The 26,004-nt window shown below is 40.9% G+C and overlaps 1 protein-coding gene across 2 annotated transcripts in view; it reads left to right on the forward strand.

Annotated features, from left to right (window-relative positions):
- LOC144512940 (lysine-specific demethylase 6A-like) overlaps nt 1-4,868 on the forward strand; it is a 33,447-nt gene extending 28,579 nt beyond the window's left edge. For both annotated transcript variants that reach the window (XM_078243933.1, XM_078243934.1), the window contains 5 exons: nt 64-251; nt 1,386-1,527; nt 2,058-2,184; nt 2,686-2,856; nt 3,655-4,868. In XM_078243933.1, the coding sequence (XP_078100059.1) occupies nt 64-251; nt 1,386-1,527; nt 2,058-2,184; nt 2,686-2,856; nt 3,655-3,678 (652 nt within the window). In that variant the 3' untranslated portion in view covers nt 3,679-4,868. The remainder of the gene's footprint in view (nt 1-63; nt 252-1,385; nt 1,528-2,057; nt 2,185-2,685; nt 2,857-3,654) is intronic.
- The last annotated feature ends 21,136 nt before the right edge of the window (nt 4,869-26,004 follow it).

Consider the following 26,004-nt stretch of genomic DNA (forward strand, 5'->3'; position numbering starts at 1 on the left):
CCCCCCGCCCCCCTCCGCAGTTCCTATATCCATCACAACCGTCTTTCCCTGTCACACCTCCAGGAACAACATCAACTTCCTGATGGGCTCGTGGTGGCCCAACCTGGAGGACCTGTACGAGGCCGACGTGCCCGTCTATCGGTTCATCCAACGCCCCGGCGACCTGGTGTGGCTCAACACCGGCACCGTCCACTGGGTGCAGGCCATCGGCTGGTGCAACAACATCGCCTGGAACGTTGGACCTCTCACCGGTACGCCTGGGATTAAGGGTTGATGTTGATGTTACTGGAGTGTCTAGAGGACAGTCTGCTGGTCTGTTTTTGAACACATCCCTGCATATGATCCCCCCCCACCTCCCCCCACATTTCTTATACTGTAATCTTCCTCTTTGTCTTTGACCACTTAAGACATGTACTATTGGAAAATGATGTAGATTTACCTCACAAAGTTCACAACCTTGTCTTAAAGGTACACCGTGTAGTGTTTTAAGTATTTTATTAGCTAAAATCACTGTCGTCATTCATAAATGTGTCCTCATTGGCGTAAAATGACCTCTGCCAATGATCTGACTTATCCTCGTAAGCGAATAATTTCTTATCTGTATTTACATTGGACGGGCAAGTCCAAGGAGGTTCCCCTATTTTGAAAAACTGTAATCGCTGAGAGGGACATAGAGCACTAGCCTCCCTGTCTAGCTAATCCGCAACATGTTTTTGTTCAGAGCCAGCGCCACGTGACTGAAACCAGCTGAAACGGAGAAGGAGATCAGTGAGAGGCGCTTGTCACCGCCCCGGCAAATTTGAAAGCCTGCACTGCGCTTTAGTTCATAATGGAGGGTCATACTTATGCCGAGCCACAGGAGAAGGAATCCTCATCGCCAAAAAAAAAGCGAAAGTTGGAAGACATTGTTGTCATAGCTTCTTGGTACATAACGGCTACCGTAGTTGCGACACGCATTTGAAAAAGCGAGGCGCTAGAGAGCACTATTCGTTTGAATGCGAAATACAATTTCACCGCTAGATGGGAGAAATTCCTACACAGTGTACCTTTTTTAAAGTAATTGTCTGATATGACCTTTACTGTGATGTTTGAAATAGTTTTCTGCTGATTGGTGACCTTTTTAGCTGATCTGAACTGAGCTGATTACTGCAGGATCGTATTCCCCGTCTAGAACAGAGGCATTTTTCCGTTGTCTGTATGATGGCAGGAATACCCTTGCATATTAACCAGTGCACCTGTTTACGCTCTCCACAATAATCGCTACCTCCAAACCACCTTTTGATGCTTCTTTTCTTTGCGATGGCATCTTTGAGTGCATTTAAACATCTCCTGGTTTCTTGTGTTTGTGTCACGTTAACGTGCAGTACGTTTTTTAACTTTTTCAGCCCACCAGTACAAGCTGGCTGTGGAGCGCTACGAGTGGAATAAGCTCCAGAGTGTCAAGTCCATGGTTCCCATGGTGCACCTCTCCTGGAACATGGCACGCAACATCAAAGTGTCCGACCACAAGCTGTTTGAGATGATCAAGTGAGTCATCAAATCCTTCAGCTGTTTGTTTGTATTATATGTATGGCTGGGTACCAAATTCAATACTTAGGCACCGACCGAATTGCCTCTAGTATCGTGTATTTAAAAATGCCTCGTCATTCAATACCAAATTTCAATACCTAAAGAGTAAATCATATCGGCGTCAGTGAGCCAATAAGCATGCGGTATGTTTCTACCAAGAGCTAATAATATTGGTGATTGGCTGTCTAACGTTACACGTCCTAGAGGCACGCAGGAAGAACTCTAGGTTACGCACAGAGACGGGGCTCACGTAGTAGGAGCTGGAAAATGAATAAAAGGTTTGTGCTGTAATATGTAATGTTATTTATTTTTGTTGTATAAAACTGGATTCAGAAAAGTATCGTTTAGGAACAGGTATCGAAGTCACGGTACTGGTACCCAGCCCTAATTATGTTTTCACAAGCTGGAATTTAGTTTTTATGGTATTTTTTATTTATTTATTTATTTTGTTGTTGTTTTTTATCTGACACAATGCATTCTTGTCACAGGTACTGCTTGCTGCGGACGTTGAAGCAGTGCCAGTGGGTAAAGGAAGCCTTGGCAACAGCAGGCAAGGAAACGGTGCTGAGGCCAAGGACCAGGGACGAGCCGGCCCACTACTGCACCATCTGTGAGGTCAGTAAGCACACATTTCTGGATAAGCAGCTCACACTTATTTTTCTAGTATAAAAAATGTTTTTTTAACTGCGGACATTCTGAATGTGCCATGCATATTGGATTAGAACCAAATGTATTTGTCCCCTGATTGTGTCTCTCTCTGCTGGTCTGAATTTAATAATTTGAAATAATTAAAACCATGTGATCTGCCGGTCCATTATCATTGAATTAAAGGCCGAAATGAATGGGTATGCGATTGGATTTATTTGAATGCAGGGCTTTCTAGTGTTTAGCAGCAATGTGTCCATATCCAATTAAATGTCTGCTGTCATTGTGACCTAGAAAATGGTCTATTGTTCACTGTTTGTGGAGCAGTTTCAGGATTTGTCTCTACGTGACGTCATCACTGCAGCCTCTGCTGTTTAGCTCAGAGTTTTAATAGGATTAAAAATTGAAGCCATTCAGTTTATGCCACACCCTTTTGTTTTTTTTTTGGTTTTTTTTATGCACACTCTGCAGGTGGAGGTGTTCAACTTGCTGTTTGTGCGCCGCGAGCTCCTGTCCAAGAAGCAGTATGTGGTCCACTGTCAGGACTGTGCCAGGAAAGGCAGCGCCACGCTGGACAACTTTGTGGTGCTGGAACAGCACAGGATGGAGGACCTGATGCAGGTCTACGACCAGTTCACATTAGTAAGTCACCAGACTGAGGGAGAGGGACTCAAAGCGCTTCTTTCCTTCAAACTGAAGGAAAGTTCCAGGACGTTTATGTGAATCCACCGAACAAATATTGTTTTTTATCTGAAATTTGAATTACAATGTAGACACCTATGTGCTATAGAGTGCTGTTAGTCAGCAAGTCGTCTTTCCACCCAAACAAAAACTAGTGGGTCACCAATGATAGCCAATGAATCTGTTAACTCAACTTGTAATGGTTTTTTTTTATATTTTGAGGGTTAATAATTACTAATATATTTGCCCTTAATAACACCCTATTACTGCTTTTAAATTGCCTTTTAACAGATTAGTCAAACAAGGAGACAGGGATGTTGTATAATACAAAAAGTTTATAAGGTATCGAATGTGGTTCCCCTTGAAACTACATTAGTATAGACATTTTTAGGCCTTTATTTGACAGGACAGCTGAAGAAATGAAAGGGAAGGGGGGGGGGGATGACATGCAGCAAAGGGTCACAGGTCGGAGTCGAACCCGGGCCAAAGCTAGATGTTTATTGTGACCAATTATCATGCAACGAGATTTTGTAAGTCTGTGGAAGTTGTTTTTCATGCCACATTATGCCAATAAACGTATATACATTTTGACTTTTTGGTGATCAGGTATATGTGCAATACAACTTGCTAATAAAAGTGATTGGAAAATAGTTGAAATTACACAGCTTTTTGTATATGGTATTCGTACATGTTGACTACAAAGGCATCAAGCTGATGAATTCAGTGACTTGACTTCTCGTGTATGCTCTTCCTCCCCAGGCCCCTCCTCTTCATTCATCTTGACATTAGGTGACAACTTTCTTCTTCTGCTGTGGAGCCATTTACAGGAACTTGTATTAAGATTTAAAAAAAAAAAGAAAGGAAAAAAGAAAAAAAAAAAAAAGAACAAACATCTACATACGCGGACCATTTCTGATATTCAGGAAAGCCAAGGCCGTCTCCCCACCCTCACCACCGCCCCTCCCATTATGGCTGGTCTCCATAGCGACGGCTGGAGGCAGAGGCGGCCGTGTGTCTGTCTATGCAACCTGTTTGAAGTGCTGGGGCCTGTCCCTTCCAGAGGGGGGCGCCACCGAGCTCGCTCACAGGACTTGTTTCTCTCTTCTCCCCCCCCCCATCCCCCTCCCAGCCCCCTCTAGTGACAATGGTTCAGCCCTGTTTTAATGGAGGACTTAATCAAAAACGGTTGGGAAGGGGAACGAGGAGGAGTGGGATTCTTAATGCGTGATAAAAATGTTTTGTAGATACTTGTTAACTGTCACAACTGGCAACACCACCCGTAAAAGACTACTGACTTGACAAGCTTTCTCTCTCTCCCTTCTTTTCTTTTCCTATTCTGGTAACAGGATCAAATGTTGGCTTTGATTTATAGAATTTTCCCAAATGTTCTTCAGTTTTCCTTCTAAGGAGCACTAGCCTAACTGGTCTTTTCTATGGTAGATAGTAATTTTAAGACTTTGGACAGCAAAATCTCCCAAAAAAATTTGTAATGTGAAGAGTTAAGGTGATTTTCTTCTTCTTTTTTTTTTTTTTTTTTTTTTTTTTACAGCTTTTATGTTTTATCTTTTGTCTTGTTCTTTTCAAAACAGTTTCTTAGGTAAAAAAAGGAAAAATTTAGGGGAAAAAAAAAAACTTACTAGCCAAGTCACAAAGAGAATGGGTTGCACATAGACTTATGAAATAAAGTTTAATTTGTGATTTTTGTTTTGTTTCTAATCTTGATGTAAATTTACACTATTTATAAATACATATTTATTGCTTGAAAATATTTGTTGATGGAATGCTGTTATTTTTTCCAGAGTACCTGCCATTAAATTTGAAGGAGTTTTGTCATTTTAACACAACTCCTCTTACATTTTCTATATATAAATAAAATTGCTTAGCAAGCATTGTACAGAAACGGACATTTAAAATTGTTTTATTGTTTGAAGAATGTTTTATGATGAGTCAATAAACACAAAGTTGTCAAATTAGCCATGCTTTTTGGTTCCTCAAACATGCCACAATACTTTCATATAATCATTTGATATCATCCTTTACAGTAAATAACTAAACGATAGAAACATTTGTAAAACGTAGGCACTGATGTAAATGAGTATAGGCCTGAAACCCAGCAGACAATGTAGCTGTAGACTGACACACACAGAATCCTACACTGAATGCCAGGTCCAGAACTTACCCAGTATCTCAAAATGTATTTTTTTATATAATCATTTCATCTGTCATCTAAACTACACATGCATCTAGGAGGAACTCTGTTGAAGGCGTTTCTCTTCACAGTGGGTGGGCTTTCAAGTCATTTCTTTGAAATTTATAAGCTGCATGGCAGTACAAATCACAAGGAGAGTGGGTGAAATACAAATGGAAATCACTATTAGAAAAGAATTCCAAATACATCTGAAAATACTCCATAGAGTACGTTAGAAAACTTCAAAAGCTGCTAAACATGAGCCTTTCTGTCATTCTCATTCATCCTGAATAACATGGCTGCCAGCAGAGACCCAGTAGCCAGATGTAGCTGCTGCCAGCCCCACAGGATCTACACTGACTACTGAGCAACCGCTGTGCACCCTGTGGCTCTGCAGCTCCGGTTGGAGCCAAAATGGCTGCCCAGCTGCCACATTTCAGCCAAGACGGAAATGATAAGGAGGAAAACAACTTCATGCAGAGGGAATATGACAAACGAGCAGGTTCCCTGGGTGCCAGATGTGTCGTCAGTGTTGGCCACTGCTGATATGATGCAGGTGATGATGTGACTCAGAATACTGTAATACAGTTCTAATACAAAGACAGAGGAAGTGTTGCTAACAATACAGCAGGCAACCCATTTCACACTTGCACCTTCACCCATAAATGCTCTGCCAATATCTTGTGTTTTAAGAGCTTGCATGCCAAAAATGTTGGAAAACATTTGTGTAGATGATGGTATTTAAAACAATTTAAGAATATTTTACTCTTTGTGGATTGAGCTGCACTGCTTAGATGTTATAAACACAATACTACCTTTAAAGAAGTAATTTATGTTTAATCCTAATTAGCAAATGTTAGCAAGCATGTTAACACACTAAATCAACCTGGCAAATACTTACGAAACATCAGCATGTTAGCATTGTCACAGTGACATTAGCATTTTATTAGCTCATAGCACTGCACTGTAAGTAGGCTACAGTGTCACAGAGCTGCTAGCATGGCTGAAGTCTCCTCTCTTTTAATTTTCACAAAGATTGTTTTAAAAAATATCAGAGTATCTTAACAGTAAATCAATGACGCATTTCAGGTCGAGGTGCATGCGTCGAAGAAGCTAAACTGCCATTTCCCTCCTCATCTCCCTCTTTGCCTTCCAGCGTACAGTCCTTCTGCTCCCACGCTGAAACCAAGATGGCCGTCTGTTACAGCGTCCATTTTGACTGCAACAGATGGCTGCTGGAGGACTTTCCACCGCCTTTCCTGGAGTGTCCATCTGCTGTTTGACATCTGACAGGACTCCTGAAAAAGAAAGACACTGGGGTAAGAATCACTTTAATCATATGAGGACTATATATAGTATATATATATATATATATATATATATATATATATATATATATATATATATATATATATATATTTGACTAAAACTGCACAGAAGACAACAAGAAGGCTGAGTCAAGAAAATTAAGAATCCAGCATTATTCAACAATTTCAATTTGAAAGCAGTAATACGAGCTGAATTCTCTGGGGGTCATAAAACAGATAATACATACTGTATATATACTTTTTGCTACTGTTGCCTTTCTGTAATACTTAACCCACACACACTTCGGCGGAGGCACACAGGAACAAAACCAAGTGTGGGCTGAAAAAAATCGTGATTCTAGGAAACAAGATGCCAGTTTTAGAACAGGAAGTCTTCATCAGTTAAGAAGATTAAGACTTCCTGTTGGCTGTCTGAAACGACAAAGGCAGGAAACTTGAGTTTTTGCGTTATAGTGACAATATGTTAAGAGAGAGGGGATATGGGATGCAGGTGGCAGAAGGGTTATGCAATTATTCACAAAAGAGTTAAAAAATATAGGTACATTATGTATGCTAAAGTATTGTGCACATACAGAGCTATCTCATACCAAAACTCACAACAAGGTGTTCAATGGGCTCAGTCCCAAATGGTTTGACTAGTCCTTTAACTCTCTCTATATATCTTCCACCTACATCCTCTGTACAATCTGGCAGTGATCCAGCAGAGAAGTATGTGAACTCTGCTTGGCTTGGACCACCAACCACCCCCACCTCCCCAAATCCAGACCTACTAACAATGTCTCCCTGTGTCACAGTGGGGGGATAAGGGAGAGTAAAGAACGAGAGAGAAGGAGTTAAACCAGCAGTGTGATCAATGCCCCTCCCCCCCCATCCCTCTTTTCCCCCTCTCCTTCCTTCCTGTTCCCTCCATCTCTGCTCTGGCGTTTCCGCCTTTGTGAGAAACAAACAGGTGGCCTTGACTGCTAATTTTAACCAGGCCGATTGTCTGCCTGCGTTTCCCACAGCTATGTATAGATGCCTGCAATAAACCAAGTAGGTCATTGTGGGAGACTCACACACACACACACACACACACACACACACACACACACACACACACACACACACACACACACACACACACACACACCTACAGAAGCACATAGACCAGGCCCTGCCCTCTAAAAATGTCTGACTTGTCCATTCATCCACTCCCGCCTCTGTTGCAAATGATCCTCCCTCATTGGCTGTCACTCTTAGCCAATGGCAGAGCTTCCTGCTGCCCATTCATAAAACCTTGGGTCACTGAGGATTATGTACCATTGCAAAGAGGAGGTCTAAACCCACTTTTTTTGTATTTGTGCACTACATTTTTATGCTACAAATGAATATTTATCAGTAGGATTAAACAAATCTAATAAACAGATGCTTTTATGGGTTTATTATTGATAAAAATGCATATTGGTGGAGTAATTTAAATTTAATCTGTAGTGATGTTATTTATTGTTTATCTCAAAGTCTCTTTTCTTAATTAGTGGGATTTCAAATGAAGTTTAATCCTTTTACATGTAAAAATTTAACATCTATCCTTTAAAGTCTCACTCCATTCAGCCCGACACAGAGATACAACATTCCTGTGTGTTTAATGAGTAATGAACCGAGGGCCCCTCAGGCCGTGATCGTTTTCCCTTTTTTTGTTTTCTCAGGCTATCGCTCTCTTTCTATCCCTCCATCCCTCAGGTTCGACTCAGGCGCAAACACACTCTTTGAATCCAAACCAGTGTTGTTTCTTCCCCCTGTAATTACATAGCCTGCTAGTTTTCGGACCCCATTGGGTGTTAACTACCCCCCACCTCCTCCCTGGAGTTACATGTTATTATATTGAAATGTGTGACTGTGTCAAAGTGACTCCCTTATATGGAGCCTAATGTGTGACACCCAGAGCACAGACCTGTAGCTGAGAGGGAAAGCTGAATAGATCCTTTTATAATAACTTGATGAAATGTCCCCATAGAATAAACAATTCCTACCACTAATCATTTAAGTATTAATCATTTATGGTTATCTCGCAGTGCTAGGAAAGCAAATAATATATCCCTATACAATGTCTGTCTCTTTGTAGGTGTTTCGTAGGGCAAAACCACTTTAAAGCTGTAAAGTATTAAACTATTACATTATATATTTTTGACTAAATAAGCAAAGGTTAGTTGGGGGAAAAACAGCCGTGGGTATTTATTTTCATAAGAGTTTAAGACTCAAAAGTGGTGCAAAACTCCGCTGTTGCTCTATTCCCCTACACTAACCAGCTGACAAAAGACATTCTGGGAAATGTATGAAATAACTAACTCGGGTAGAAACACGTATGAGTTAAAAACATGCAAAACTTCCACTTCCAACTAAATAACTCCCTGGAATGTGTTAAATCAAATATTGATTATAAATGACTTTATATTATATAAAATGTTGTTTTTTTCCCCTTTAAGAATCACAAAAGAAAAACTAAATTTGATTTTACATTTTCGATAATTTGCGTCTGAATGTTGATTGCTTGGCTGCTATCCACTCAACAATACAAACTGTTGCCTCAGTCTCATGATGAGACGTGAGGCATGTTTGTGATGGGCTATCCACAATAACAAAAAAAAGAGGTGCTACCCATTGCTATGGAAACGGAGAGTAATTAGCACAAAGTGCTGTTCAGAGAAAAGGAGAGAGTGAGAGGGAGCATGATGCATGATTTTGCATGTGTGGGATGTTGGCCTGCTTTCAAGAGATGAGCAATGAGAGGTAGAAGAAGAGGAGATGAACAGTCATGCAGGTTTCAGGTATTGTTACACACCGGCAGAGACAATAACTTCCTCTGTGCTGACTCAATCTTTCATATTAAATTTGATAAACCAATTAGCACTTTTACTGGAGGAAAGAGTCAGACAGATTTCCTCAGTGATCCCCCCCCCCCCCCCCCACACACACACACACACACACACCCCACTCCCCAAAGCCTCGCTGCATGTTTAAACAGGGACTGTAACTGGAAAGCTGGGTTCAGCTGTCGATCTGGCTCACGCTGCTACAGTCCCCCATGTACTACGGATATGTCTGTCCATCTGTTGGTCATGTGGGTTTCACTGATCTGATCTTTGACGAAGGCTGCACACAGGGCACGTCTTCACATTGTGTTCCAGCAATTGAACAAAGGCTATATAGCTGAACACAGTTTTTATGGTCATATTTGCTGTTTTTTAATTAGATGCATGCAAGCAGGAGCATTGGGACATAAACAAAGAAAGGATCATTCAAAGTGTAAACCAATGGGATATGAGTTAGAGACTGAAAAGCATTACAGTTTGATATAAAATGTGTCTTTTGCTGACATTTAAAAAAAACATTACATTTAAAACATTTTAATGGATGAGCTGTAAAGGTGAAAACGTCACTTTTATTTGGTTTTATTTTATATATACTGTAGCTAACCTGGTGGAGGCTACTCTTAAAGTTTACAGTTTCAATCAGTTTGGAAAGACTGGAACTGCAACCTCACTGGTACAATTTTGATAAAGCTGGCAGCAATGATGCGTCTCATCACTGATTGGCCCTTGGCTTGCTTGCATCATTCGCAGAGGATGACATTTTTTATTGTGTAATCTTAATTTCAGAAGCTGTTTACCACAAATATCCTGCTTCAAATTCATACATTTCCACTTATTTGTGCAGCAGCAGCAAGTTTTTGCCACTGAGCTTAAGGTTATAGGTTTGATGCCTTGCTCAAGGGCCCCTAAGTTGGCCACCTTAATTCAGCTGCTCTGTCGCCTGCATCACTCAACAACAAATCTAGTCTAACCACAATGTTTAACAAGACAATGCTTAGTGCATGTCCCTCACAGTACTGACACTCTCAAAACACCCACACAGTTGGCTCACAATTTGCCGCTGTTCTTCAAGCATTGAACGACTCCTCAATCACACTCTTCTCTGCAGCAGCTAATGGGAGCCAGGGGCCCACAGGCGCGCATATGCTAAGAACAATTATGCAGATGTGTGCTAAAACCACTTTGGTGGTATAATCCAACAATCAGTCCATTACAGTAATTGTCATTAGCGAGTGGGCGATTACAGCTTCGACAGAGATGCTGAAGAACAGGCAGAGCTCCACTGGTTTTATGCAAATGCTAAGCCCCCGTTAATATGTCAGATATAAAGTCACTGATTTCTGCATTAGTTACCGCAGAGCCAGGGAGTGTGTGTATGTGTGACCACCTGTGGGTTTACACACTGCATAAACAGTAAAAACAATTTGATAGAAATGATCAATTTAATACAGCTTTTTTTGGGGGACTGTGCACAAATTATTTAGGGGTAGGTGGGGTCAGAAACGGGGGAGGGTTACGTAATTTATACTTTTTGGTAAAGGTAGGTTGGTCTGAAACTTTTTGGAGAGCAGGGAAAGGTCTTCATTTTTTCCAAGCCCCAGATTTATGTATTTTATTCTTTTCTTGTGCAATTTGCTGTAAAAAAAGAAAAAAAAATGAATTAATGAATTGAATATGAAAATTGTTACGTCAAAGGTGACTTGTCTCAGAGATCATAAAGGTGCGTTTTGCACCTTTATGATATATATATATATATATATATATATATATAATTTTTATTATTTTTTTTTCTATGAAGTCAAACATAAGGTTCAGCCCCAACTCGCCACCCCAATAACTTTCATACAGTCCCTAACTAACTTTGAAAAGAGATTGAAAAGGCATAACCCGTCAGGAATAACCTGTCAGATAAATTCATTAGCATAAGATAGATTGTAGGGTTTCAATAAAAGTGTGTTTTCTTCTCTTTTTGTTTCTATGGTATTATCATGGTATTAGTTTTGCTGTGGTATCAGTGTGTAACATACCAGTCAGTCCTGAGGCCATCGGACCACTTTGTCCAGTTGTAATGCATCAGCTGGGAGCTTATGGGTGTCATGTGAGGAGGCAACATGTCAGCAGCTCCAATAATGTAGTTAACTTAAAGAGGAAGGCGAAGAATGTATCCTAAACTCGACCCCAGTCCTCCTCCTCCACCTCCCCTTCAGTCATGGGTTCTCCGCTGGGTAATCGCATACCAAAAACACAAGAATTTCCCCCTCTCTCCTCTCCAGGCAGGGGCTACCCCCTCCCTCTACAGCTGTCAAGCTGGCAGGACTTCACTAGGAACAAACCGGAAACTATGCCAGTTTTTGCATTCAAACTAAAAGCATTTTTACAGACTTTTGTTGCTGGCAAATTAGGACATCACTTTTATTTAAATCCTACAGACATGATAGTGAAATGAGGCTATTAAAATAGTTACTGGAGTCCTAGTGGCATTATTCATAGCATATATCAGAGTTGAAATATTAGAGCTGAAAAGAATAGTTGATTGCTTGAGAGTCGATCAACAGAAAATGTACTGGCCATTGTTGTGATGGACATTATTTTTCTTTGTCTTATGGTATAGTATACTGGTAATTGTTAGGTGTTGACTATTGATTGGAAAACACATTTTGTTAAATACATTAAGAAATAAAAAAAAAATGGTAACAGATAATGAAATAACCATTTGAATAAAAGCTGATCAAAATCTAAAAGTATTAATCATAGGCCTATACTCTCGAATCAAAAAATCCTGTCAACGTTTCACAAGTAGACTGCCGATGTAGTCAATATTCTTGATGTGTATGACAAATGGGGAAGGTACTTTTTTTTCTTTGCGTCACTATTGCAAGTGACTCTTATTTTAAAATACGTAAGAGGAAATCTAAGTTTTAATGAAGCTCACTTGACGCTGGTGGCAGCGGTTCAGAGAGCGGCTTTGAGAGCGGTTCCCAAACTGCTCTTAATGTGAAAAATACAGAGAAAACGCCGGGCGCATTCCTGAGACCCAGAGACACCAATGCCCGACTTGTGTGTGCGTGCGTAAATGTGTACGTATGTGTGCGCGCAAACCGTGCGTCCCTGCGGGGGTGGAGAGCTTGGAGACCACACACTTTGCGCATTGGCCCCCCTTCCCTCCCACACACACACACACACACACACACACACACACACACACACACACACACACACACGGCCGAGCAGCACACTTGGCCCTCAAAGTAGCATAACATTAAAGTTGTGAAAAAAGACAAACATAAGTGATTGTTCAACAACCCTGTAGATGTGGCTTTGGTTAAAAAAAACGACAGTTTGGTGCGTGAAAATTCCCTCTTTTTTTTACCAAGTGGAGAGACTGAAATGTGCTCCCTGGAGAAGCCCCGCATGGCCAAAGCAAAGCATAACTGAGATGATGAGGTGGACTTTGGTCAAAGTGTGCGATTAGTACCGGCACTAGTGTTGAATACATACTAATGTTGTATTCAACAATATTGAATTGTTTTCATGTTTTTCAGTACGATCACACGCCGCGTTGCGCAATCTGCATGGATAGGCTTCGATCGGTGAAATGGTGCCGAAGAACGAGAACAAGTCTGTTAAACTTCCCTTTATCCAACACGAGCAACAACAACAACGACAGACCGAGGCTGGAGAAAGTTTTTATATACCGCACCGGAAGATAAAGTGCCGTATGAAAAGTGGCTCCACTTACCGTGGCTGCGTCTGCTGGCCGCATGTCCCCATGAGAGTGTTGTGAGTGTGTGTGTGTGCGCAGGAGACGCATACCGATACTAGTGGTCGGAAGCGCAGCGCGACACGTCAACGCGTGTTGCTTCCATATCATAAGGGGGATTCTTCAGCTGCTGCCTGGTTCAGTGGTGCACAAACTGGGGTCCGGGGACCTCCGAGGGGGCCCGATGTAGCAGAATGAGGAGTGTAACAAGCCACAAGTGGCTGTGGTTGAAGGTGATGTAGAAGAGCAATGTTGCATAAAATCAATGTCACTTCATTAAAGTAAGAATACCTGCATCAAATGCATCTAATCCCTGCTGTTAAATCAGAACTCCCATTGAAATATCCACAAATGAGAGAATTGATTGGCAAGATGTGATCAGTTAGGACACTAAAGTTTGATGTTTATTTACATATAACTTTAATTGAATTGTGGTGTTTTATGTGTGATCTTTGGTCTCCAAAATAATAATAGTTCATATAATCCTCGTTTTGGTAAATATAGTTTTAAATGTTAATCTTGCTTTTGGCATTGTTGTCATGAATATTAGCAGAATAGCATTTTAAACCTCATAAAAGCATTTCTGATTGGTGCATATAGCTTTTGTAGTTGCACATGTGTTATTGGCTATTGCACCATATAAATATATTGAATAAAAAAAAAAAAGAAATCTCAGATTTGGTTCTGAACTGTGGGCTGTGATGTTCGTCTGAGGGTTCAGTGCTTCACCTACCTGCTACTAAGACTCACAGCATCACCACTGACTGCAGCTATAGCTGTGTTATAGCCACAATTCAGTGCTGCTCTAATTAAAATCCATTTAGAAATATTACCATAGGAGATACAAGAAATGACATAAAGTACATGTCTTGTGGTTGAACCTGAGATAGAGTCACTGTAGGACTACTACGTTTGTACAGTGTAAATGTTTTCAAAATGGCTTGAGGCACAAGCAATAATGTCGCATTTGGTTTCGTTTATTTAGGATGTGTTGATGTGATGGAACAATGCAAAGCATCAGTCAGTCTGTCAATCCCTCCTACAACATCACATCAATCTGACATTTCATAGAACAGCACTGAAACACCAACTCATGGGCGCGCACACACACATACTGCATCTGGGGAATATCACACACTTCTTTTTCCTCACGGTCGACAACTTGAAAACGCAAAAGCAAGTCTGTGTATGACTTTCCCCACCCTAACACCTTCTCAAACACACACATACACTAACACACAGTCTGAATGAATCCTGCAGCAGCAGCAGCCCGGAGCGCGCTGCTGTTTTTAATTGAACAGATAACAGTCCGAATGGTTTCATCTGCAGTGGAAAGGAAGCCTGGAAGATTTGTACTCCTGCTGCACCGTGGAGACAAACGCCTAGCATCTCTCTCTCTCTCTCTCTCTCTCTCTCTCTCTCTCTCTCTCTCTCTGCAGTGGCTCAACACCGAAGCATGGGCAGCACGAGACACAGACAGGCATACAAATAGGCACCAAGGCACATACATGGCACATTGAAAAACAGAAACATCAAGTGCTTACCAGCAGGCTTCATCCAGACTGTTAAACCCCAGGACAACCCCAGATGCGTGATCTGCCTCTTTATTTCTCCCTCATCTCTATCTCTACACACACTTTGCTTATGTCTGTCTTTCTATCTGTCTTCCTCCCCCTTTCTGTTACTCTCTGTCTCCGCTGCATCCTACAGGACATCAGTATCCTCCTCTCCATCCCTCTCTCTGCTCTCCACCAGTCTCTACACTGATCTTTTAAGTCTACCAACCTCTCCACTGATCAATGGACAGCCGGTGAAGCAAGCGCTGCTGCCTCCACCTCCCCCAGCTTTATGTGTGTGTGTATGTGTGTATGTGTGTGTGTTTCGCTGTGAGGAGGCTTCCAACCCACACACCACTCTCCAGAGCTCTCAGCCTCCACAGTGCCTCATCAGTTGACCACTCCACACCCCTACGCATCAATTGTGTGCATGTGTGTGCACACTTACACACACACACTAGGGCCATTAAAAGCTACGCCCACATTACACTGTCACCTGAAGTTGATTTTTTTTTTTGCCAGCATGTCTTAAGAAGGGCACCAAAGCAAAGAGCTCTGAACACCTGTGACTCATCTTTCTCCTTAAGGAGCAGTTTGTAACGACAGTGGTTATATCCATTATATGCATAAGGCTTAGCGGTTGAATAGCCAGCTCCAGGCCATGCAGCGACTTTGGTGAACAGCTTATGTTGTTGTGATGCCATCAGCGTAACAAAACATAACAGAAATACTAATTTTAAGTCCATTCTTTGTATGAAACAACACCAAAGATGAAAAAAAAATCACATTTTCACACCCTCTCGAATTGTTTTTAGAGATTACAAATGAAAAAGAGACGAGGAAACAGGCTTGAGACTTCAGTTTGAATCGCTCAGCTCAAGCTAATTTTAAACGAAGAAAATCTAAGCAACCAGCACTGCAACACAGTTATAAATACTGATCTGAACTCATTTCTTGCTGCGAGAGGCGGAGAAGCCATCAGATGAGAATAAATGCAGGTGATTCAACGGTGGCATCACGAGGGGTTAAATCTAATAACAGCAAAGAAATGACCGGTTTGACGCCCCAGGGTGACTGATGACCGAATGTCAGCAAGCTTAAGAAAAACAGCATTTCTGAGCTTTGAAATAGGAAAGCAGGGTAAAAACATTTTTAACCTTATATTAGTTTTAAAACAAAAAAAAAAGTTCAACGTCTCATGCATGCAGCAAATATAAGAAGAAGTGGGTAATGCGTGGTGATTGGCACCATGGCTGAACAGACAAGACAGGCTGATTGACAGGTGACAGATGCTGGGCAAAAATACCACAATGATGGGTGCTCATAGCAGCAAAGATTGACGTAACAATTACAGAGAAAAATGAGCTTCAAGCTATTTTAAATACAATTACAGATATACCAGCATCCACCTCTGCAAAATGACAGAATTGTGCCCCTATGGCGATATGTGCATAATGCTATGGAGGCTGAATGAGGTGGTCATGGTTCAAGTCAGCATGGACTTTTACAAAATTTAACCAACTTTAACTTAATCCTCTTTTTTTGTCATATTAAAACAAATTGTTGATACTATTTATTGCCGGTATTTATTCTGCTACAGGCACAAATCAGACAAAAGATCTGCACACTGTACTGATAGCACCCAGCAATTTAGTTTAAGGGTGTAAGCCAGTGTTATCCAGCTCTGATCTGATTGGTCCAGTCTGAGAGTAGATTGACTCTCAATCATGCAGCTCACAACCACCTGAGTGATGGATGTGTTTGAGACTATATACAGTATTTCTTGTTCTGCTTTGTGATAGTCATTTAACCATACCTGACAAAGATCTCTGTTAGACGGCAACATTGCTTTATTAAATTAATTATAACTACCTCTTATTATTCTGCTACAGCCATTAGTTACCTCTCTCTATAGTAGTTTGCTTTGTCAGTGGCGGAGTCCACCATTTCTGCACTGGATTCAGGAAAACATATTTGCCTTGGTTAGCCAAGTACACAGGCTACAGCGATTTCTAAAGAAGACATTCAATTTTCATCATGCAGTGTAAACACATGCACGAGTTTCTAAAATATCTGTCTCTGATAAGCTACATATGCACACACACAAAGCTCGAATGAAAGAAATGGCATGTAATGCTAAAAAGTGGAAAGGCAGCAGATGATATTTGAGTCTGTGATGATATCAGTTTATCTTTCAGGCATTCTGGGGTCATTTGTTAGAGTTTGACTTCGCTCACACATGGCATATATTCAGGACAGCTGCATCCTGATTTCTACATAGCAACAGAAGCTATATAGCTATGAAGCTATATCTAAATTGAAACCTATGACAGGTGCTGCAGGTTCTGAGTGGTTTATGGAACAGAATCAGAAGCAGCTGATTAATTCAAATTTAATTGACCAGTTGTCAATGATGTCAGTTGTATTTAGAGTATGTCTGTCCTGTTATGCTCATAAGATTATTTGACCATGAGACAGACACAGAGAGAGGTAGCAGACTGACAGCGTGCATTTCATCCCTTTCCTTTTTCCGTACATGAGGCGAATGGTGAATATAAACAAGTTTAAATAAAAGCAAGGACATTTTGAAAAGCCTGTATGTAAGTAGTTGACGGTGTGTGGGTGGCTTTGCAAGCTGAAAACAATTTCAAACTGCTGGATATCGCAGATAAAAAAAAAAAAAAACTCCTGTGGTTCGTGTGCTGGTGTGTCGCCAGGTGTTGGTCTGATGGACGGAATAAAAAAATAGGATGTGCACAGAAGAGAGAGGGCCAAAGATGATTGGATTACAGCGATGCTCACAGAATGCTGATATTTAATCTTGCCATGATAAAGGTCACAGTCAGGCACTTGCACTTGTAATGTTAGCGCTGGAAGTCGGGAAGTGAATTTAATTGTCTGGTGTTTTTGTACTGTGGATACCGTGTGACATGTTCAAATAATATTGGCCCAGACTCTGCTTGTCTCTTGTCTTCGGGGCTGGACCCTGGACCTGCTTCATTAATAAACTGGCAGACTCTGAAATACTCAGTGGACGTTTTCCAAACTAATATACCTCATCTTGAAAAGAAGAAATGTAGTGTGGTTGCAAAGTGGACAGGTTGGACTAGCAAAAAAAAAAAAGGATCAGCGGCCTCCTCCAACACACAGTCTTAAGCTTCACAAACTCCTGATTCTTTAACGTAAAATGAATATAACTGCAAAGGTGCAACATGGTGTCTTAGGTTCTGGGGAAGAGGTATCACATTGTCACTATGTTTTATTTTATCTTTGAAAGCATGAATTTATGCACGTGTGTGTGTGTGTGTCTGTGTGTGTGCGTGTGTGTGTGTGAGGAAACACTGATTTAATTTGTCTTTATAAAAGCATTAATCACCATATGCACATTATTAATGACCCCAAAATAACATTTTACATCTCTGCTGCATGCTCATTCATGCATTATTTGGACATATGTAGATATGAAGATGCACATAAACAGGTTTTCCCGAACATAACCTCAACAGGGATATGATCTGGCGTCCTGCGTGCATGTAAAAGCACTCATTTAGTCATGGTGTAGGAGAGGTGGTTCTGTAAACCGCCTGTCTGAGGCCGATTCATTTACATAGGTAATGGTAGTGGAAGTGCTCAAAAATGTGTGGGGGTGGAAAATATACAATGTTCCACCAGCATACAAAAACAGCTGGAGAGAGAGAGAGAGAGAGAGAGAGAGAGAGAGGGAGGGGGGTGGGGGGGGGGGGTGAGAGTGGCAGAGAGGGAGATGTAGGTGTCAGGCTCCTGAAGCACTCTAAAATGATAGGTAATTACATTTCAAATTACCAATGGGAACAAGAGAGAACGCCCTGACTTTGGTCCGCAAGGGAAATGCATTAAGAGCGCTGAAATCAGTGAGCAATAGATACTTTCTAGAATTCTTGTGTTTAGGTAGCGCTGATTTGCATAGCTGAAAATATCAGCTTAAAGGGCCACTTCACTCAACAACAAATCAGATTTATTTTGCATCTCATTTCAGATAAAACGTGTTACACAATTTCCTTTCAGTTATTTTAAGAATTAGAGAGTTGGTCTATATTTCCAATGCATCTGAAGTTTAAAGCACTCTTCTTCCATATTCGTCCCCACATTTTCCAGGTACATAGCTGCATTTCTTTGCTAGCATGGTGCCAATGATTTACTGTATATACACCAGAACTTTCTTTGTTGGTTTAAAGGGGCACACGCACACGATCAAACAAGGTGAATGTGCTGCGTGAACAAAGTGCGTACAGCAGCTTTAATATACAGTAATTATGTAATTCAAACTTTTTCCAAAATGATATAAATTAAGCAGAGCTATTATAAGTGACAGGTGTACTCTCCACCCAACACCAAAGGAAGAAATAACCACAAAACTACAAAATCCATCCAATCAATGTCAGTCAAAGCAGGGGCAAAGATTTAACCCTTTATACAGTATACTGCACATATGCTTTATCCTGTGATGTTAGCCATTTGGTGGATTGGTACAATAAGAACTCCAAAAGAAAGTTCACATCACTACTAGTTGAACAATCTTTAATTCTTTCAAGACACTGGGAGTTAAAAATAATTCAAAGAAATGGAAATCTAAATGCCAATAAAGCAAGTCCAATAAAAAATAGAATCATTTGTTCGTGGCTTTTGGGAAGTAGATGCTAAAACCAACTCTGTGCTGCAGAATACCATCCCTGCATGTGTTTTTATGCCAGTCTGAGGTGGGCTGTGAGTTTTTTTGCCCCACTATATTTCTTTTCATTTTTGCAGCTCCCTGGCTGACTGGTCAGATTGTTGCTATGGAATGTGCTGTAGGACAAAAGGAGCGGAGATCCAGAAACTCAATGACCTCCTGGAGAGGCCTCACTCTCTCTCTCCCTGCTCCTCTCCCTCAATTTGTCCACTCACTCTCTCTCATTCTCTGTATCTCATTCTTTCTCTTCCCCTCTCGCTCTATTCAAAGCTTGTTTTCCCTCTCCGTTCTTCTCGCTTTCCCTCACTCACTCCTTCTCTCTCTCTGTCAGGCTGCTATACTTTGATGTGGTGCTGGCCCAGGTACTCTCGCTTGGCCTCTTTCTTCATTCTCTCTCTCTCTCTCTCTCTCTCTCTCTCTCTCTCTCTCACACACACACACACACACACACACACACACACACACACACACACACACACACACACACACACACACACAAAGCATGGCTATATTCTAAGCCTGCAACAACACAGGCTCGTGCATGCACAAAATCACACACACAACCTTAAGCACACACACTCTCACAAACAGGAATGTGTGGGAATCTCCCTCTGGCTACCTCTATAACCTGCATCTGAAGCTAGTGAGGGGCCAAGAAGCCAACAGACCCAGGAGACTAAATGCAAATAGTGGAGAAGCTGGTTGGCTGCCTGGCTGAGATCAAAGATCCTCTCCACATAGCTCAACTCTACTAGACATGCATGAACAACATTCGCTTCCACACACAGTCTGCATGCGTGTGTTTGTGTAGGTGTGTGTATGTGTGTACTGCGAGTGCATGTATTTGCACGTGCATGCATGCCTGGTGTGTATGTGTGTGTGGGCAAACCAGCAGCAGGATTGTGGGGGTGTGAGTGTGAGAGCAGTAACATTCATTTTAACATGAGTTCATACTTTCAAGGAATTTGTGCTTTAGGCTAATGTGTCATGTTGAATAAATGATAACTAATCTTGGAGGAAGCAGTTTTAAACATGCACTCTCCACAATAAAGCAGTATTTTGAGAGCAAGGGATCAGTTGGATATAGTGCTATGGATAGTGTTATAGAAAGGCGGTTTTATGTAAATTTGTACATTTTGTGTATGTTTGTTGGCAGGGGCGCGTATAGGGGGGAAAAGTTAGGACAATTCCAAGGGCCCATGACTGACAGGGGCCCCAAAAAATAGGTAAAAACTAATTTAAAATGATTAAACCATCATCATTCAGTATATATATTTCAAATATAATAATAAAATGAATGATCTCTTTGTTTTTGGCAGTAAAAGTTAAATATCCCCATTGACCAAAAAGTAAACATCCATATTGACCGACCACCCCCCTGTATCTGCATGAAATGGTTTGGTCCTGCCGTAGCGCACTCAGTGACGGTGTTTAGTTGCAGTCAGTAGATGTGGCAGAACCAAGGGGGTAAGCTTCTCCTCGGACCGTGAACCTCCTATTGCACCATTTTGATGCTAACAAGCCATCACCTCCCGTTAGCATTCCATTGACTGCCATTCATTTTGGCGCCACTTTGACAGCGCATAACTTTACATCTGAAGCGTTTAAAGACTCTATTTGTCCGTTGTTTATTTCTAAAGAAACACGACAATGTATAAAAGGCTCCATTACCTTGTACCTCTCGTTATGGCTCCGTAGCAGACGTTTTTATAAAAATAGGCTAACGATTGTGTCATAACCAAGCGACTTACTGTCGCACAGTAGAGAAATTACCGTACAGTACAGGAGCAGCGTGCAGGCAGTTTCGTCTCACATTAGCTGTTTAAGTGTAATTACTAATGTTAACTAGCATTTTAGTTAGCAATAATTAGCCTTTGCCCATGTTATCTCCTTACATATACCTACGCTCTCCGTCTCTGCCAGATTGGGAATGATTGAGATTTCTCTTGGCACAGCTACCAGAAGACTTACAACTTTCAGACAGGTTGCTCACGTCACATTTATGTCGTCTCTCTCAGTTGAAGGCTGCTCAGTAACGCTCGGTGCTCACCGGAAAAGTGCTTCTAATGGCCTTCACTGGTCTCCGTCCAGAGCAACGAGATCTATTGGTCCATTCTTATATACTGTCTATGGGCAGAACTACAGTGACCACAGTGTTGCCAAGTAATGTTAAATCAAAATCTGGTTTTCAAAAAAGGAAAGAGAGAAAAGAGAGAGAGGAAAGACAAAGGAAAGGGTGTCAAACTGTAACCCAGTTTTTCACCAAGAAAGGTGGGTAGCCTATAGTCTGTGAGTGGTATTAACCTGTTGGCTTAATGGCCACAGTGAAATAAGCTAGCTAGCTACAGACTAGTGTTAGCCTACATTTAATCACCATTTAATCAGTGCAGGAAAACGTTTAGCAAGATATTCATATTAAATCATTGTCCCTGCTCCTTTTAGCAGACATAACAACAGATGAGTCAGCAGCACCCCAGTCTCCCCCTAACTGTGCCCCTCCCTGTCCCAGTGAAGAAGATGAGCAACATTGTGTTCAATGACATGCCAGTTAGCATCATTGCAGGGAGTCTGTGGGGATTTCTCTGTCTTTCATTAATAATTATAATAATAATTAATTTTGTTAAGAGAATTTTCCATTTTGTCAAATTCTAGTACTAGTATTGAACTACAAGAAGCAAGACAGTTGCAAGCCTTTAATTAGAGTTATGTAAAGCTTTTGATGGGACAGTTAGGTCCTAGAGATGTGGTGCACAGAGGGGGCCCAATTTGATTTTTTTGTCATGGGGCCCAAAATTCCTGGCGGCGCCCCTGTTTGTTGGTGGTATTTGTAATTTACAGTATGCCGTCTGTTAGAGCATAAATATGTTCTGTCTTCCAGGATTTAATTACAGTCTTTTTTTTACATACACAACATTAAAGTTAAGTCACTTTTTGTTTTGTTTATTGTGACTTATAAGGAGTTTCTATTATCCTTCATAATATGCAAACGTATGCAGCAGGATCATCTATTGTTGGTGGTAACCCTATAAAGTGTGTATCATGTGGAGAAGAGTTAATCATATCGGAATAGAAAAGCTCCCAAAGCACACAATGTGATGTTTTTAACATTACTGTCCCATTAAACTAGAATGAGCAGCTAAACATGGATGTTAGAGAAAGGGGAGCTGAGTGACAGATGGAAAGAAAAGTCACACCAAAATTAGAAAAGAACATGTTCAGACTGTGCACAAATAAATTGGAATTTAACATCCACCTCCGGCAAATAAGCCTCAGACGATGTGTGCTGAGATACAGCTAGGACAATTCTGCTTTTAATTGGATAAACGTACCAAAAATAAAAATGAAAGTGCTGAAATGCATAAATAAGTTAATTGAAAAGCAGCAAACCATTTAGATCTGCATTGTGATAGACTGTGAAGCACCTCGCAAACAGTCTGCACTGCTCTGAAAACACTACATGAACGTACATAAATATTGATGAAAGCAGATCAAGGGAAGAAATTATTTCTAAACTACAGAGATGTTTTTTTGGACAAAAGATCTCAACCTGACATTTGTGCATTTAATATAACAATGATCTAGTCTATAGAAATAGTGTTACAGTTAAGGACAGAAGCTACTTACCATTTAATAACATCTATTTTCATGTGTGCCATTCCCCATTTTCAAGAGGCCCTCTACTTTATGATATTTTCTACTTAGTGTGCATCATTCAATATAAAGGATATAGTCAGTTAAAGTGTTGCTACTTTAATAATATTTTAATAGTGTCATCTTTTTTTCCAAGGACGACAATACCAGGACTTATCTCACTTTGAAAGAAAACTAGACGGACAGGTGAATACTGTAGATACCTTGGGTATTTACTGCATTCTTTACCATCATCCTCTGGATGCAGACTATGAATTTTATGTATATTGAAGCATTTCTGAGCGCATCTTGTGTACAAGGGAAGCGAACAAGAACACATGGGGCGCGTGGGCGTCTTCTGGCAAAGAACAGCCACTTTGCCTCCTTAACAACAAAGACACGAAACGTTACATTTCATATTTGCCAGTAGGATTCTCAACACGAAAACTGAGAATGTCACGAATCCATCACAAATTCAATTTGATTTCTGGCGACAAATTGTTTACTTGGGAAGACTTTTAGGAGTCAGACTGCTGCACTATTATGTTCACTGCATTTTCAAGATATATCTTGTGAAGTATGTGTATTGAGTGGTAACATTGTTGAACAGTAGGGATCACAGAACTTTGAAAGGCCAAATCCTCGGCTAAACCGCTTTTATTGGAGCTCCTGCTTGTCGAAAAAAGACATTGTGTTGAAATTTCATATGCTTGTTTCCCTTGACAGGGTGGACAAACAAAAACTCTTAACAGTCTGCATTCTGGCACACACACACACACACACACACACACACACACACACACACACACACACACACACACACACACACACACACACACACACACACACACACACACACACACCCTGGCTATTGAGTGCCAACTGAATCATCGTTCCAGACAATATCTTTGTCAAACAAACACTCTGGCCTTGACGGATAGAAATCGGCAGATTCGCAGAGCCATGGCAACAGTCAAGTGTGAATCCCGCTGATGAGAAGAGTGTGTTTGTGCTTTACAGAAATTGGCTGGTAAATTCCTACATGGAGTCTTTTGTAATTGCCGAGAAAAAGCTGCCAACGCAATACAGATGGAGAAATGAAATTCCAATAAATAAAAAAAAAATAGCAATCATTGTTGGCGTGCACAAACAAAATTCACAATGAGAAAAAAAACCCTGTAGTTATTAATGATGATAACAATTCTGCTGAGGATTTTACTGCAAACCACAAGTATCCAAAAGATTTAAGAACAAATGCAATATTTTGTTTCTCCCCCTTTAATATGCCAATCAGCAACATGTAATGGATCACAATTTAAACTTTTAAACCCTGCCAACACCGCTTTTGTTTTCCCAAACAGGGTGAGGAGAGATACACCCACTCCTATTTAAAGCCCATATATTTAGAGTGCTGGTGAACCAAATCCAAACAGCTACTTCTTGCTTCTTTAAGGATGATAATTAACATATTTGTCTGTTTCTCTCCTGCCAGCAAAATGGAACATGGCAGCAAATCCCCTCCTGTACCTGGGCAGCTCCCACATCCTGACTGCAAGATGCCTTTCAGAGCAAAACACTGCAAAAATCATCTGTCAAAGACTATGTCAAACAGGAGGGTATATGGTAAACTGGCACACCAATAAACACACACACACACACACACACACACACACACACACACACACACACACACACACACACACACACACACACACACACACACACACACACACACACACACACACACACACACACACACACACACACACACACACACACACACACACACACACACACACACACACATACACACTCAAGCACACACTCAAGCACACACTCACTTAGGACAAGAGTCAACAAAAGCGGAGCGTGGGTGGAAGTGGTGAAGAGGAGGAAAAGGAGGAGGAGGAGGCAGGTGATGAAGAAGAAAAGGATGCTTGACTGTTTTCAGATCGGGTCTGATGCCGGGGCGTTAAGGCACATTACCCAACAAACAGGGAGAGTCTCAGATGAATGAATGTGATCACAGATGAATAAGTGAGAAAGTTGGTGAAATGTCGGGGAGTGAATCTGCAGGATCAAAACTGACAAAGTGCTTGAGAAAGTCTGACGTTGTGATGTACCAAAATGCATGCATGTATGTAGAAATGCACATTTACTCTCTCTTTACATCATAGCTAAGCAAACCATGTCACTGTGGTTTGGATTTGTGATTTCCTTTCCTTCCATTTCAGGCATCCATTTCCTAACATCTAATGACAGACTGAGTTGTGTAATCACATTTGCATTCATTTTGTCACAATGGTATGAGATAATACAGTACAGATTAAATAGTAATTCCTAGTCTTGCATTGCCGGACCTATCTCCACGGCGCTGCGGAGTAAGGTCTGGCACCTCCACACAGGATGGGAGAAAGAAAACCAATCACAAATTTCTTTAAACCAATCACAATCAGCTTGGGCGGTGCTAAGCTCCGGACACAGAATGGTTTCGGGAACGATCTTGTTTTGGTTGAAAATTTGCACCCTGCAACAAAAAAAAAAGAATCCACAAAAAATAATTAGCTTAAAGTAATAGAGATAGCTAAAGGTCACATATACAATTTAGTTAAGTATACAGTGCATTCAAAAAGTATTCAGACCCATTGTCATTCTACACTCAATGCCCCGTAATGACAAAGTCAAAACAGGTTTTTAGAATTTTTTTGCAAATGTATTTAAAAGAAAAAAGCTGAAATATCACACTGACACACTTGTTCAGCCTCTCTGCTAATTTATCCAGGTGCCTCCCATTTCTCTTGATCATCTCCAAGGTGTTTCTACACCTTGATTGGAGTCCAGCTGAGATTAATTTAATTGATTGGACATGATTTGGAAAGGCACACGCAGAGCTGTCTATATAAGGTCCCACAGTGCACATCAGAGCAAAGACCAAGCCATGAGGTGAAAGAGACACAGAGACAAAATCAATTAGAATCCTGTTTTTACTTTGTCATTAAGGCGTATTGAAACCGTTTTAGCACAAAGCTGCAACATAACAAAATGTGACAAAAGTGAAGGGGTCTGAATACTTTCTGATACACTGTGGCT

Source organism: Sander vitreus, chromosome 24 (genome assembly GCF_031162955.1).
Source record: "Sander vitreus isolate 19-12246 chromosome 24, sanVit1, whole genome shotgun sequence".
In the NCBI taxonomy this organism is placed as follows: Eukaryota; Metazoa; Chordata; class Actinopteri; order Perciformes; family Percidae; genus Sander; species Sander vitreus.